General features: G+C 47.3%; 1 protein-coding gene across 3 annotated transcripts in view; it reads left to right on the top strand.

Annotated features, from left to right (window-relative positions):
* The window catches only part of WDFY2 (WD repeat and FYVE domain containing 2), a 99,168-nt gene extending 83,738 nt beyond the window's left edge, over positions 1-15,430 (top strand). For all 3 annotated transcript variants that reach the window (XM_067563065.1, XM_067563068.1, XM_067563066.1), the window contains 4 exons: positions 8,259-8,360; positions 10,049-10,179; positions 12,852-12,960; positions 14,312-15,430. In XM_067563065.1, the coding sequence (XP_067419166.1) occupies positions 8,259-8,360; positions 10,049-10,179; positions 12,852-12,960; positions 14,312-14,341 (372 nt within the window). In that variant the 3' untranslated portion in view covers positions 14,342-15,430. The remainder of the gene's footprint in view (positions 1-8,258; positions 8,361-10,048; positions 10,180-12,851; positions 12,961-14,311) is intronic.
* The last annotated feature ends 719 nt before the right edge of the window (positions 15,431-16,149 follow it).

Here is a 16,149-nt window from a genome sequence, read left to right as displayed (position 1 = left end):
AGGCCTTCCCGCTCAGTGGCCTCCACGACAGCTGCCTTAAGTGCTTGGGGGAAGCCCACTGAAAGGATAAATGTAAAATCTGCAAGGCTTTCAAACTGAGGACTCAAAAAGACAGAGAAATCCAATTGAAAGACCTGTTGATGGAGGCAGCGCTCTGCCCGGCCTCCGAGTCAACCCGCTCCATCTCAGTACCGAGTGTTGCATCGGTACAGAGCGCGCCATCAGCACCATCTGTGACTGGGCACCACACCGCTTCCCCGGTGCCAAAGAAGAAGAGGAAGCAGCGCACGGAGCACAAACGCTCCCCCACGCCATCAGTACAGGTGGGGTCGAGTACCAAGATGCACCGAGCTTGGCCCGTAGAGACCCTTTCTCTGGTGCCTGCATCTCCGGTTAGGGAGCCTCCACCCAACTCCTGGGAGTGGGAGAGCCCCTCTGTCTCTGCCGATGCCAGAGGCTTTACAGGCAGCAAGAACCTTGTTGGACTTGCCTACGCCACCTAAGCCCCACCCTCCGCTGAGGGAGAAGGGGCTGGTGCCACAGGGGAAACCCACGTTGGGTCCCTCTGAATGGCAGAGGAGATCCCCGGTATGGGAAGGAGAATCTCCCACAAGACAGTCACCTAGGGTAAAGCACAGCCGTTCCCTTACCAGTTGCTCCAGGTCGGCTTGCCTGCTCCGGCGTGGAACATGGAGTCTCCCTCCCGGCGCCGACGTTGGTCCGTGGCACCGGAGATAGCTCAAGCTAGGAGACGGCACCGGTCAAGGTCCGCCTGGCGATGCTCAGACAGCTCCCGTTCCCGCTCCCCGGTACTGAGGAGTTTGCCCGCCCCCAGGCAGCGCAGAACCCGGTCATTGTCGGAGGACCCGGCACCACTGAATTCGCCCGCACCGAGGCGATGCAGAACCCAGTCATCGGAGTCTGGCTCAGTACCAAGGAGTTCGAGACAGCACCAAACTCAGTCACTGAAGGCCGCTACAGAGCCACAGGGCAAGCAGCGCCGGAAATCCTCAGTGCCGAGGCGACGCTCTGGTACTTCTAGCTCTTCAGAGCGCGACCCCACAGGTTCACAGCAACAGAGGCATTCCTCATTGTCCTCCAGGTTGGAGGCGTTGAGGGGGCGTTCTCCAGTAAGGCGGAGAGACTGTGAACCGGGACACCACTCCCCCCCCCCGCCACGGTACCGAAGGACCAGGGCCTCGGACTCCAATGTGACTTCGGGGTCTTCCAGAGGGGGTAGTCGCTGGGCAAGCTGACGTTCCCATAAGGAGCCAGAGCCCCCAGTGCCATTAGCCTCCGGATGGCCCCAAGGACAGTGACCACCCCAATGGCCTTATTGGGTCCCATGGGATCTCCAGTTGGGACCGGGACCCCAATCAATTAAATCTTCGGCGATGCAATCCATGTCTCCAGTACCAGAGAAGGCCCATTGGCATCACTCCTCAGATGAGGAGTCAGACCCACATGAGAGGGTACCGCATTTCGCCAGGAGTAGGCACATCTGCAGGCTGCACTCCTGCAATCCTCCTCCTCCTCACCTAACGAGGCAGTCTCCCAGGACCACTCCATGCCACTGGATGACTTCATGGCGCACCAGGAGTTGCTCAAGAGGGTTCACCTCCAACCCCAAGTTGGAGGCAAGGAACTAAAAGAGGCCGGAGATAGCCTCTTTAATGTGCTGGCGGCAGCTGCCGCAGCTCGAGTGGCCCTCCCAGTCCATGAAGGGGTCCTTAAAATTGTGAAGGCTCTATGGCAAACCCCAACGTCAAAAGCCGCCGAGAAGAAGTATTACATCCTGGCCAAGGGATTTGAGTATTTGTTTACTCATCCTGCCCGGGGACCCTGGTGGTTGACACTGTGAACCAGCAGGATAGGCAGCCAGGATAGGTCAGCCAGGGTCAACTCCCAAGAACAAAGATAATAAGAAGCTGGACTTTATTCAACGGCAAGCCTTCAGTTTAGGATTGCCAACCAGCAGGCTCTCCTAGGCAGGTATAATTTCAACCTGTGGGACTTTCTGAGGTGTTTTGCTGAGGCCCTACCTCAGGACCAGGCCATAGATTTTAACACTATCATGGAGGAGGGTCCCGCGGTAGCTAGAGCAGTGCTCCAGATGTCCTCGGATGCAGCTGACTCGGCGGGCAGGGCTATAGCCTCCACCATTTGTATGCGATGGTGTTCATGGCTCCAATCCTCCGGGCTGTCCCAGGAGGTTCAGCAGTCTGTCCAGGACTTCCCTTTGATGGGTTGGCCTTATTTTTGGACCGGACCAGACTGATGCAAAGCTGCATGGTCTGAAGGACTCCAGGGCCAGGCTTCGCTCCCTGGCCCTCTACATGTGACAGTCATGCCCCCAGGCGCAGCAGCAGCCAAGGTGTCAGTCCAGGCCTTTCCAATCCTATAAGCAACGGGGCAAAATAGGGGGTCTAGAAGAAGGAATCAGCCCTCAAGCTCATCCTCAGCCCCACAGCAAGGGCCCCCCTCAGGGGTTGGGCAACCAAAGGAGGCATTTTTGATGGTGCGCCCGAGGGTAGCGCCCCAACTGTTCTGGATCCATACTGCCCCTTTCTAAACTGGCTAGTGCCCTTCTACCCCAAGTGGGCCAAAATCACTTCAGACCGATGGGTCCTTGGGGTAGTCTCGGGAGGCTATGCCCTGCAGTTTACATCTACCTCCCCCCTCCAACAACTCTCCCCCTCCGTCCCTCTTAAGGGACCCCTCTCACAAGCATCTCCTCTTACAGGGGGTGGACACCCTCCTCAGCCTGGGAGCGGTGGAAACAGTCCCTCAGGGTAGAAGGGGGAAAGGGTTCTATTCGAGGTACTTCCTCATCCCCAAGATGAATGGGGGCCTAAGGCCCATATTAGACCTGCATCGTCTAAACAAATACGTTAAAAAAACTCAAATTTCGCATGGTCTCCCTAGCTTCCATAATCCCTTCCCTGGATCCAGGAGACTGGTATGCTGCCCTCGATCTATATATTTTCATATATCTATCCTCCCTAGCCACAGACGCTTCCTTCGCTTCATGGTGGCTGGCTCCCACTACCAGTTCACAGCCTTGCCCTTTGGCCTATCTTCAGCCCCGAGGGTGTTTACCAAGTGTATGGCAGTAGTGACTTCCTACCTGAGACAAAAAGGTGTGCAAATTTTTCCTTACCTGGACGATTAGTTGATCAGAGGCAGGTCCAGGTCCCAAGCACAGAATAGTGCGACCCTCACTTGCTCCATGTGCCGCAGGCTGGGGCTAGTCATAAACGAACAGAAGTCCACATTAACCCCAGTGTAACGCATAGAGTTCATTGGGGCTACCCTGGATGCTTCCCAGGCCAAAGCCTTCCTGTCCCAGCCACACTTCGAGGCGATGGTCTCCATCTCCCAACTGCACTGATGCCCCACAATAACAGCCAGGCACTGCCTGCAGCTGTTAGGTTACATCACGGCCTGCACTTATGTACTGACTCGCTCATCTGAGACTCAGACCGCGTCAGGCATGGCTAGCCTCGGTATATGTCCTGAGCAGACACCCACTGGATCGGGTGGTCACAGTTCCCCCTCCTGTCCTAGCCTCCCTAGACTGCTGGTGGACTCCCCAGGCAGTGCTGAAGGGTGTTCCGTTCGAGGAACTGGTCCCATCAGTCACCCTAATTTCCGACGCTTCGGACATAGGATGCGGGGCCCACATCAGCGCCAACCTAGGCACTCAGGGGATCTGGTCGAGGGAGGAGAGGCGCCTGTACATCAGTGTGAAGGAGCTGAGGGGCCATTCGCCTAGCGTGCAAGGTGTTCCTCCAGTTCCCGACAGGCAGGGTGGTGCAGGTGCTGACGGACAACACTGCAGCCGTGTTTTACATAAATAGGCAGAGGGTGCGCGCTCCTCAGCCCTGTGGAAGGAAGCTATCCGTCTGTGGGACCTTGCCATGAGGCATGATTTCCACTTGACAGCCTCTCACCTTCCGGGTGTGAGGAATGATGAGGCGGATCGCCTCAGCAGGTCGTTTCTACCCCGCCACAACTGGTCGCAACACTCAGGTGGCCTCTGTGATCTTCTGGAAGTGGAGTGTTCCCCAAGTGGACCTGTTCGCTTCGGTCTGGAACAAGAAGTGTCCACGGTTCTGCTCTCTCCGGGGTTAAGAGACCGGGTCCATTTCCGACACATTCCTCACAGACTGGACAGGAAACCTCATGTACGCGTTCACGCCTATTCCGCTTCTGCTCAGGGTCCTGCTGAAAATAGAGGGACGGAGCAGACGTTATACTAATCGCTCCCGCCTGGCTGAGACAGCACTGGTTCATCATGCTGCTGGACCTCTCGATCACCCCACCCCTGAAGCTCCCAAGACAGCACGACCTTCTATCCCAGGACCATGGTCGCCTGTTGCACCCGGACTTGGATTCCCTGCACCTCACGATATGGCGGCTGACAGCTGGTGAGACGGAAGGCGAGAGAGTCTGCTGGGTGCAGGTCCAGCAAGTCCTGCTTGGCAGCAGGAAGCCTTCTATGCAGGTCGTGTATCAGGCTAAGTGGAGACAGTCTACCTGTTGGGCGGAGTCCCAGGGTCTCCCACCCAGCCTCTCGCCTATACAGGTGATCCTGGAGTACCTGCTCCAGCTAAAGCTCCAGGGTCTGGCACTGGCCTCATTGAAGGTTCACCTGGAGGCTATTTCGGGCTTCCATCAGCCACTAGAGGGGAGATCGCTGTTCTCTCATCCCATGTTGGTCAGGTTCCTTAACAGAGTGGAGAGGCTTTATCCGCAGGTCCGTGACCCGGTGCCTCCCTGGGATCTCAGCCTGGTCCTCTCGAGACTCATGGGTTCCTCCTTCGAACCCATGGCTTCATGCTGTCTGCTCCTGCTTTCATGGAAAGTAGCCTTCCTGGTAGCCATTACCTCAGCTAAGAGGGTCTCCGAGATTAGGGCCCTGACCTCAGAGCCCCCTTATACGGTATTCTATAAAGACGAGGTTCAGTTGAGGCCGCATCCAGCCTTTCTGCCCAAGGTGGTTTCCCAATTTCATTATAATCAGGATATTTTTCTCCCCGTGTTTTTTCCCCAGGAGAGCAGATGGCACTCGCTGGATGTGAGATGGACCCTGGCCTTCTACATCAAGCGCACAAAGCTGTTCCGGAAATCGACGCAGCTCTTTGTCGCAGTGGCTGACCGGATGAAAGGCTCACCTGTCTCCACCCAGCGCATCTCCTCGTGGATTACATCATGCATCAAGTTCTGCTACGAGCAGGCAAAGGTGCCACTTTCGGGAACCATCACAGCGCACTCAACCAGAGCTCAAGCCTCATCTACAGCCTTCCTGGAGAGAGTGCCCCTGCAGGACATCTGCAAAGCTGCCACCTGGTCGTTGGTGCATACCTTGATGTCCCACTCTGCCATTGTCCAGCAGGCGAGAGAGGACGTGGGATTTGGCAGAGCCGTGCTGAGGGCAGCTCACCAGTAACTCCGACCCACCTCCAAAGGTATTGCTTGTTAGTCACCTATAGTGGAATGGACTTGAGCAATCACTCGAAGAAGAAAACAAGGTTATTTACCAGTAACTGATGTTCTTCGAGATGTGTTGCTCATGTCCATTCCACAACCCAGCCCCTGTCCCTGCTGCCAGAGTTGGCAGAAAGAAGGGAGTGAGGGGGCGTAGGGCTGGCAGCACCTCATATACCGCGGCATGTGTGCAGGGCTCCAGGGGGCGCCAGAGCCGGCCCTACGGGATCTGCTAAGGGGAAAAAAGTTCCAGATAACCGTGCACGGAGGTGTGCACATATCTATAGTGGAATGGACATGAGCAACACATCTCAAAGAACAGCAGTTACTGATAAGTAACCTTGTTTTTTTACTACTCTTGTTACTAATGACACCTGAAATGGCTACACTGCTGTTACCTATCACTTTTGCACCCACTGCCTGTCTGACTACTACTCGTTAGTCTCCCGCGTGTGGAATACACATAGGGACCGTCACTCGAAGAAGAAATGGAAGTTACTTACCTATAACTGGAAGTTCTTCATGTGTGGTCCCTTATCTGTATTCGCTATCCATCCTCCGACCCCTCTGCAGCAGATTGTTTGAACTGTGGTATGAATGGGAAACTGGAGAGGTGTCGGCCCGCACCACCTTTTGTGCCCATGGTTCACAGCAAGAGGAGAGCTATGGCGCATGTGCAGGCCAACGGACACTGCTTGCAAAACAATGATGGACTCAGGCAGATGGTGCGCAGGCATATTCCATGTGTGGAATACAGATGGGGACCCCACATCTCAAAGAGCCTCCAGTCACAGGTCAGTAACCACCATTTCTCTATTGGTGTAACTTTAACATCCAGAAATGAAATGTAACTTAATGTCTTACAAAGGCTGAAAAGAGGAAAGTGTTGTTATCAAACAAACTGCTTTATTGTGCGAAGGTTGGTTGAAAAGGGGGTAAGAAATAGAAGTAGCTAAATGAATGTTTAGCAGCAGGTGTTAAGAGATAGGTAGACTGTCTGCAATAAAAAGGTCTACATTGGCTCATGCTTGTTATCAGCCACACAAGGGAGAGTGTATTTTACTACATTGACTCCAAAAGATGAATCTTTAAGATTTTAGTACAAAATATTTTGTTTTGGGCTCTTCTCTGAAGTGCTGTATTTCACTTGGAATTTTCTTGTTATTGCTTTGGTGGCATTTTTCACTGATTAGATTTTTCTACTTGATCTGTGTGTCGTATTCACTCTACCATGTCTCTGGAATTGCACCAGGGAGGAATTACGTCGTCATTTCTATATTTTAGTCCTTATCCGTTATTTTCTCTCTGTCGTAAAAGGCATAGGAACACTTGAAAACAGATAGAAGCTGTGTTTCCATTTTACTATTGAGTGGTTGCTGTCACAAGCAATATCTACCTTTTTAAAATCTGATTTGTCAGTGTTTTGGAGATGAAAGCCTTATTTTCTCAGAACACACATCTACAGGTGTTGCTCTAATTAAAGACTTGGTTACTTTTAGAAAAGTAGACAGTGGGGACTACTGCTAAAACGTGCACCTTTGAGATAAACTAACAAAGCAAGCTGCAGTTGACAGATTCTTTAGCACTCGTTCCATTGTGGGGGACTGGAGCGATGACTTGAGTTTAAGGACTTCATCAGCTTTCTCTTGCTTTTTGTTTTTGCTAAGGTCCAGCATAACCAACCTTATTTAACCACAGTGTTGTACATTTCATTCCTTAATATTTGATGTCCAAGAAGCTAGTGCCTGTTTTGAAGCCATTTCAGTTAATTGGGTACCTACTTAATGAGGCAGTTATTCTAAACAATCCCCTTCTACACCCAATAGTCAGGAATGGGAGTGAAGTGGATTAATGTGTATTTATATTAGAGCAACCTTGCCAAAGGTGGGGGTGAGGGCAAAGGAGAGAATGCAGCAGCAGCTTCAAAGAGCGGGCCTGGTGGGGAGGCAGGAGAAAGACAAGGGATAGAGGGAGGGAAACACAAGGGAGAAGCTGCCTGTTGAAGAGGCGTGTGCCTACTTCCTAAGACAGACAAGTGGCAAGGAGGTGGGAGTGCACCTGAAGAGCTCACGACACTGTCATTTCAGCTGCTATCATTGAGCTGTTTCCCTGTTGTCTGCTGCATGATAGCAATACAGGGTGGGGGGAAGCATTAAAGTTTACCAAACTTCCCCTTCCAGTAGAGGTGAGAGTCATTACCACTCCTCACATTGGGGATTAGTCGGGGGGAGATAGAACTTTGGAGAAACCTCAGCAAAGGCCATCCTCACTCTTACCCACTTCACTCACAGCATGATGAGCAAAGCATTAGATTAAATTGCATTAGAAAATGCAAGTTTTTATTAAAATAAATCCTAGCTTTAGGGTATAAATGTAGAAGCAAAATCAAGTTGACTTTATTCAGGCTTGTTCAAGAGAGTCCAGCCGGTTGGGGTTGTTCAGCACTGTTTTGAATCACACCATTCATTTCAGACACTTAATTTTAAGCATTTATATTTCTGTAAAATATTGGTTTCAGAATACTATCCTGTTTTATGGCTAGGGTGAGAAACATTCCTCCTATGTGAACTTTCAGAATAGAGCAAAAGAAATCCCAGAAAACACTTTGCTTTTTAAATGAGCTTTGGCTAAAAAAGTGTTTCTCTAAACAAGTTCAGAACAACACCAATGTTTAATGATTTTAACAGAATCCACATGTCTTGTTCTTCTGTTGGATTCCTACCTGAGGCTTTTCTGCCTATTGATAATAACCCTTTTGTGTGTTACAGACACCTGAGTGGTTGGACAGTGACTCCTGTCAAAAGTGTGATCAGCCTTTCTTCTGGAATTTTAAACAGATGTGGGACAGTAAGAAAATAGGCCTGAGACAGGTTTGTACTGTTTTGTATTGATGTGTTAATTTAATGAGAATAGGATATACAATAGTTCAATTAAATGTTTAAACATTTTTCAGATGCATAGGAACTTGTTTAACTTTTTTCCATTAGCTGCTTGGTGATTAAAGGAATTTAGCTACCCTCGTGCTGAGAGAAGGGGAGTGGGTAGGCAAAGGCCTGGCGATGGGTGAATGTCTTGGCCCTCACAAACAGAAGCACTTCTTGCAATCCATTTCTGTAGAAAATGCACACTGTACACTGGCTTGGGTAAATTTTGAGTTGCATATGGGCTTAGCCACATGAATCTCATTTAATGTCAACAGAAATCTGCTGTACAAACTTGACCCAAAGTTCACTTCTGAAGATTCTAGTGGAACCAGTATAATAGTCTATCAAAGTCATTGCTTTCCATTCCAAGGCAAATGTCCATAACTGCTGTTCCAGCTGCCCAGGGTTATTTAGCAAAACTGGTTTACAGTTTTCAGTGTGATAAAAATGGACAGTGTTTGGCAGCAATTGTCACGTTTTCAAAGACATTTCCAGGACTGTTTTATTAGGAAGGATTGTAAAAAGCTGAGGAGAATCTACCCACGAGACTGACTTTAGTTGGATGGTGTCAGGCATTCAGTTTAACAGTAAGCTGTTATCTGGCCCACCAACACTAGTCAAGACAGCGTTCCAATATTACAAAGCCAGCAGTAATGCTTTATAATCCTGTCCACTGTCTCCTGTAATCCTAATACACCATCCCAGAGCCCAGATAACTGTGGGTGATCCTACTCCAGTTCTCTTTGCTTGAATTGCAGAAGTATTGCCGCTTCCTTTATTGAGACTGAAAAAGTGGCAAAAGGGACCATACTTGTCAGGAATGTACGGTTTACATGTGTGTTCATATCCAAGATCATATTTGAGGAGGGAGAATGATTTGTCCAGTGTCCTGAATGTAATTTTAATGATATTGATAAAAGGATAGTAGTCTCCCATTGGTACCCAGGTCATTCTGGTAACACTAATGTAGTTTGTGCACATTGATTCACCACACACTGAGAATACTCTTCCACCCCAAATGCACAAATGAGAATATCCAATTTAAGAGGATTTTTGCCTGGTCAAAACACCTCAGAAAAGGTTTCCAAGGATCTTGACTCTAGCTAGTGATACAGACTTGTAATTGGTAAGTAAAACAGCTGTAATCTAAATTCACCACATTGTAATATAACTAGCTCTTATGTAGCTCTTTTCATCCACCGGTATAAGTGCTCTACCAAGGAGCTCAAAATCCCTGTGCCTCGCTTTTCTTGTCTGTGAAATGGGTACAGAGGAAGTGATTTGGCCAGGGTTATCCAGCAGGCCGGAGGCAGAGCAGGGAATGGAGCCCAGTTCAAGTCCCAGTCCAGTGCTCTATCAACTAGGCCATGCTGCTCCATTTGACCATTGGTAGCCAGTTTACCCCAGGCGCTTAGCTGGATATAATAGTTAGTGAAAGGTAATGAAATGCAAAATTGAGACTAGTTTTTCCTACTGTTCAACTTTTTCTCCTTCTGCCCTGAATGGGGGTTCAGAGAATTTGCTGTGGCCCCAGGTGAGTTGTGCGGAGACAAATCGGTGAAGTTAGGAGGAGATCACTGTTGTGGTTTTGCTTTTTCCATTCTGACCAATCCTTTTTGGCTTCCCTTTTTCAGCATCACTGCCGGAAGTGTGGGAAAGCAGTGTGTGGCAAATGCAGCTCTAAGCGCTCATCTATACCACTGATGGGATTTGAGTTTGAAGTGAGAGTCTGCGATAGCTGTCATGAATCAATAACGGATGAAGAGTAAGTCTAAATGATGAGCCTTAGAGAAGGCTTAGTGAGATACAAAACTCTTCAAGCTGTGCTCCCTTGTATTCTGAGACACTCGGCTCAAAGTCAATCAGATGGGAGTGTCGCAGAGCTGTGCCAAGTGCTTTCTCCTTTAACAAGTCAGACTGTCAGCCTCCATGGCTCCTTGTGGAGCAGGGAATTAGTAACCTCCTTTATATGACTGATGTTGATGTGCCTCAGTTGCTGTGTTCAGTTCCAGGTACCTCATTACCAGAAAGAGAGACCGATTGGAGGGAGTTCAGGAAAGAGCAACAAAAATGTTCTGGCGTGGCAGCCGGTGGAATTCACTTAATTAGCTCCTAATTTCTCTTTGTTGTGTGTAACTTGGTGCAGTATCCTGCTGTTTGGAATCCGAGGGCTTGTGGCAAACATCTGTCTTGTATCTGGGGATACCCCCAGAAATGGAGTGCAGATTGATGATGAAATTTTGTGCAAAGCAAAGGGGTTTATTTTACCTAAAGCTAAAACTGTGACTTCTACCAAGGCTGTAGTACACAGTCAGACACGGATTGCAAATGTTGGAATATGAAAAATCATTTCTAAGGAGTTGATACAAAGTGGAAGAATCGTCCAGCAGTGGATTTTAAAGAGCTTTTGTCTCTTTCCACCTGTTTCTTTCATTAGATGCTCTTCCTGAATTTGGAAGGGGAGCTGTTTTCACACTTTGCCTTGCCACAAATCCCCCTGGTGGGGAGGAGAGGGGAGAGACAGTGAACTACATCTCCCAGCCTGCCCTGCCACAGGCGTACTTACAGAGCTGGCCACCATGATGGACTGCATTTCCCAGCCTACTTTGTCATTGACCGATTCGCAAAGATATCTGGCAACACCTTTTGAGGGATGAGAAGCGTTCCAGCCCACCCTCCTTCAAAAATTCCAGTCTGAGGCCTTAAAAACAGGGACAGCAGGATGAGCTTCTGTCATAGCGCATGCTGCTTCACCAAGTCCACTCACTTTCCCTTCGGTCAGTGCCTGTCCCTTTGGCTGAGGGACAATGAAGTGGCTAGGGGAGAGATGACAGTCTACAAATACCCCAATGGAGGGGAGTAATTAGAGTGCTGATTTTTTTTTTTTTTTTTAAATCCGTGTTTACCTAGCACACCACATACCTGTATTAATTTCGGAAAACTGACTTTTCAATAGTGTCCACTATATTTAGTGTGGTAAAACAGGGCATAACTCAGTGAAGTGGGATGAAATTAAGGGAAACGTCTTTAGGCTAACTAAAAGGAAAAACTTGCTGAAAATGGGATCCATTAAGCTATAGAATAGCCTCCTTAGGTGTAAACCCCATTGTTTGTTTGGGACATTTAAAAGTAAGCTGAACAAAACATCAGAAAATGTGCTGTAGAGAACCATCTTGCCTTGACACAGAGGTGGACTAGATGATCTCATAAGTAGGGCTAAGGTTTTGTCATGGTAATTTTCAGTGGAAGTCACACACAGATTATAGGAATAAACAAATTCACAGAAGCCTGTGACCTGTGTGTGACTTTTACTAAAAATAATGGGAGGTAGGGGGCTGACTAAAGTCCAAGGGGGGGAATGAGACCCCAAGCCTAGCTGCGGCAGGTGGGGGCAGGGGTCTAGCACCCATGGCTGCTGGGAGCTATATGTGCCCCCCACACACACACACACATACACCGCCCATGGTGGCTTGGAGCTGGGGGCCTTCCGCCGGCTGACCACTCCTGCCTGGGGGCTGAGGCAGAAAATGTCACGGCGGTCTCTGGAAGTCATAGAATCTGTGACCTCCGTGGCATAATCTTATTCTTACTCATAAGGTATCTTCCAACTCTTATTTTCTGTGGGTTATTGAAACTCAGACACCGTTGGGGAAATGCAGTGCAATACTGGTCAAGGAAAAACCCAAAATGCCATGGTATCTTCATTGTCCACATGAGAACAGGTACACCTAGGTTTTGAATATCTGATCTGAAAGACTCCTGTACAGTAAATGCCTGGGAACTTGATATTTCTATCTCTGAAGGAAAATCTGTGGTTCCAGGGAGCCATAGGGCATCCTTCATAGAGTATGTCTACACGGCACAGTCCTTACAGTGCGTGCAGTGTACGTATACTGCAAACATCCCTAGCACAGGTATAAATATCAGTGTAGATGCTGAGGCACTGCTTAGGTAGTAAAGACACACCTGAACCCTGTGGGTATGTACCCTACACAGCTCTCTATATACCCAAGCAGTGCCTGCCCCATCTAACCCGCTAAAAATAGCAGTGTAGTGTCCCACTGCTGGAGTCTTTCCCCATGGCAGGGAAGACTCAGGCAGCAAGAAAAGGCTCTGGCAGGGGGAGGCAGTGGGGAAATGGAGCATTTCCTCTTTGCCTGAGTCTTTCACTTACACATGTAGCTTCATACCACAGTATGGGAACAGCCCACTTTTCACTGCAGCATGTAGCTACACACTGCTGCTAGTGGTGTGCAATGTAGACATAGCCATAGAGAGACCACAAAGCCATCTTCTCTTGCTCAGTAATGAAGTAGAATCACTGAAGAAAATCAATTACTTACATTAGTGTTCAAATTCTCGTTCCCCCCTTTGTGACTTGTTCAGGGCAGTACCTCAGTCTCCTTGACTCTTGATGTTTGTTTGGTCTTTCTTTAGACGTGCACCCACAGCCACTTTCCATGACAGTAAGCACAACATTGTCCATGTACACTTTGACGCAACCCGAGGATGGTTATTGACTTCTGGGACAGACAAGATTATTAAGGTAGGAATAAAGAGAATGCTTTAGTTCATTTTCTGTCTTTTTTCCATGTCCCTTCTTCCTCCCACATGGTTTCAGGTCTGAGTCTCCCTTTCCTGCCCATAATAGACCTATTCATGGTCTGGGGAACCTCTAGGCTTTCATCATACTGTGCTGTTTCTCGCCAGGTATTTTTCACAGCCATTCAGAGATTGTTTCTGCTCCGTAGGGGGTCATCAATGTCCAGCCACTGGGAGTTGCTCCATCCTTTCACAAGTAGGTGCACTCCACAATGGAATTGTTCAGTCAGGGAGTTGGTACAAAAATACCTTTGAATGTCACCCTGTCGATCAGAAAGCTGTGTTCATGCAACACGTTCTCCTCTCTCATGAATAAGTATTTGGCCTTGTCTTCCTGCCGTGGGGCAGGGGATGAGAAGACTGTTTCAAATGAAACTGCTCATTCTGTGCGTGGTACCCACTGAGGCCGGGACGCTGTTTTAATTGACTAATTTTACACCCTTTGTACCTTCCCATGTGAGTAAGGACACTGTTATTTCAAATATATGCTATCTATTGTAGTATTAGTACTAACAAGGGAGTTGGTAAGGAAATAATCTGCAAAACTAATCTGAAATGCCAGTTTATCCTGACCTGTCCTGATTCAGGTCGGTGACCATCCATGAGCAAGAAGTTCATAAACACAGTCATGTCATTGAGCTTTGTACATGGAGCTCTGATATGTTAGGAATGGGATAAATAAAACAGTAACTTCTTAAATAAAATAATCAAAACAGCCAAAGAATTGAAGGAATTGTTCTGTAGCCATGTGCCTGAAACACTGAAAAGGTGTTAAATGCTAATAAGTGGTGTACAAGTTCAGTAAATTGCTAGGGTGGAATGCTTTTGTCTTAAGCAAGTGTCTCAAATTTCATTTAGAAATCCACTTTAAAGTTCTCATAGCACAAAAAATCATTGTAAAAATTCAGTCTTCTGTACAGTACCCATTTGCCTCGGCTGTTTTTGTGTTAATAGTGATGCAAAATAAATTTTGTCACCTATGTAACTTAAAAATAATTCTTACGCTGAGACCTGGGATGTGTCAACACTAGGAAAATAGAGGTTAGCTATCCAGAGGTAGCTTATCTTGACAAAAGGCAAGGACTGTAGCTCATAATGCTCATCAGGCATGTATGCAAAGGTGTGCTGTGTTCTTGGTTTTATGTTTTGGCTCCTTATAATGAAGGGTCTATTATTTAAGTTAAATGAGAGTTAAAATGAGGTCAGACATTTTCAAACATTTCATGCTTCTCTTTAACAGAAGAGCCCAATACTTTTCCCTATGATATTACATGCATTCTTATTATTTTCAACAGTTGTGGGATATGACACCAGTAGTGTCTTGATACGTCAGTGGAACTGAAAAGGGCAGTATTTACTGAAGAAATAGATTTCCAAACCCCAATCGTAATGCAGAAGATAAAACGCTGTGTGTATGTGGCAGATAAGGAAGAAGCAAAAGCATCTATGGTGATTTTTTTTCAAGTCATCGGCTAGATCAAGGTTGAACGGTTGCACGAAGATTCTCTTTCAACTTGTTCTCAAAATATCCGAGAAGGTATTTTTTTAACTAACGGTTTGTACAATCTGGCTCTGTTCACTTGTTTTGAGTTTATCTGGAAAAATCTGTGCACAGTGCAATTTAGTTTTTATATTTCATTATGTTGGTATACTTGTTGCTTTGTGTGGAAGAGTTCTTTGTTTTGTGTCTGGACTTGTAAGAAAGTTTCCAATCTCAACATACTGTACAAAGCTATCAGAGTTCCCCAAAGAGAGTCCCTATATTTGTGATGTTTCTGCTAATAGCCTCTTCGGTGGAGAAACTTTGAGCAAGATCTTGCACTTTTGCTTTCTGCATCGTAAAGGATCTGAGAACCTATTGCACACTTCAAAAAAGGGCTCTTCCATCTACTTGTTCTAGCAAATATCACCTGGAGATGTTGTTTTATTGATGCATGAGATGAAATTCAGTTCCTTCTGTCTCTTCCCTTGCCACAAAGGTTGCAAAATCAAGGGACTGGATTGCTTAGCAACTAATTTTACTGTAGCTGAAATAGTTTTCCAGCCCAGAGCATTAATAAGGAGAGACCAGTTTGAATTTGATGAGGCCACACAGGCTGGTTCAAATTAAATTGGCAGCGGCTTGTAGAACGGTGGAATTTTATAAAAGGGCATCTAAACAGGCTTGGTCGGGCCCAAACAAGCCCGTTTCTTCCTCACGAAGCATCGTGTCAGTGTTTACATCAGTCTCTTTTTCTGGAGAGAATTTTAACTTTCCCATTCCTGCTCCCCATCCAGCTATTCATATTTATTTTAAGTCTGATGTTTTATATTGATTTTGTATGTAGTCCTGAAACCGGCCATTGCTGACTCTCACCCATTGTCCTGCTGTCGTGTTTGGCAGTTTTTAAAAAAATAAAAACGATTGAAAAACCCACACTGGCCCCAATGACCTTTTTAAAGGGATATTATAGAAGTTAGTAGGCAGGAAAATTGCCCTGCTTCCAAAGGGTCCCATCTGGAAGGTCCTTGCTTCCTAGATTCTTTGAATGTTTCTTTTATAAATAAATAAATTGTTGCTGTGCTTGGAAGAAATTCAAAGTGGAAAGACCGCAGAAGGTACTGCATGACCTTTCATATGGGCCACTATGATCTAGGGGCTTGGATACTCGTAATCAGCAAATCAGTGGCCTTGGTGAAGTGATTTGTCCCTCTCTGTGCATCACTTCCCTCTCTCTAAACTGGAAAGTAATGATACATACCCGCCTTTGTAAAGCACATTGCAATCTGTGGATGTCAAGTGCTGTGTAGTGCTAAGTGTGCTATTACAGCCCTGCAAAAACCTACTCTAGCTCCTCGCCGGTAGCAGGTAATTGGGGGGGAGGGGGGAGTTAGTTCTTCACCTATCATCGTTTGTCATAGTAAAGGGGTGAGCGAGTTGGTGTGCGCACACCAGGACTGGTAAATCTTCCCGCCAATTCTGTGTTTTGCATTCTTTACTATATATTTATAGTTTACCAATCCTCATAGTTCTCCTTTTTAAAATGACACCTCCCTTGTTTTATTGGCCATGACTGCCTAATATCTGGTTCTCCTCCTAAGAAGACCATTTTAACGTATGTTTTTCAAACACGATAAAGATTTAGCTAAAAGA

Source organism: Emydura macquarii, unplaced genomic scaffold (genome assembly GCF_026122565.2).
Source record: "Emydura macquarii macquarii isolate MOO-44397 ecotype Brisbane River unplaced genomic scaffold, CSIRO-AGI_Emac_v2 contig_2473, whole genome shotgun sequence".
NCBI lineage: Eukaryota > Metazoa > Chordata > Testudines > Chelidae > Emydura > Emydura macquarii.
Note: the sequence above shows the minus strand (reverse complement) of the source record. Positions and strands in the feature narration are given on the sequence as shown.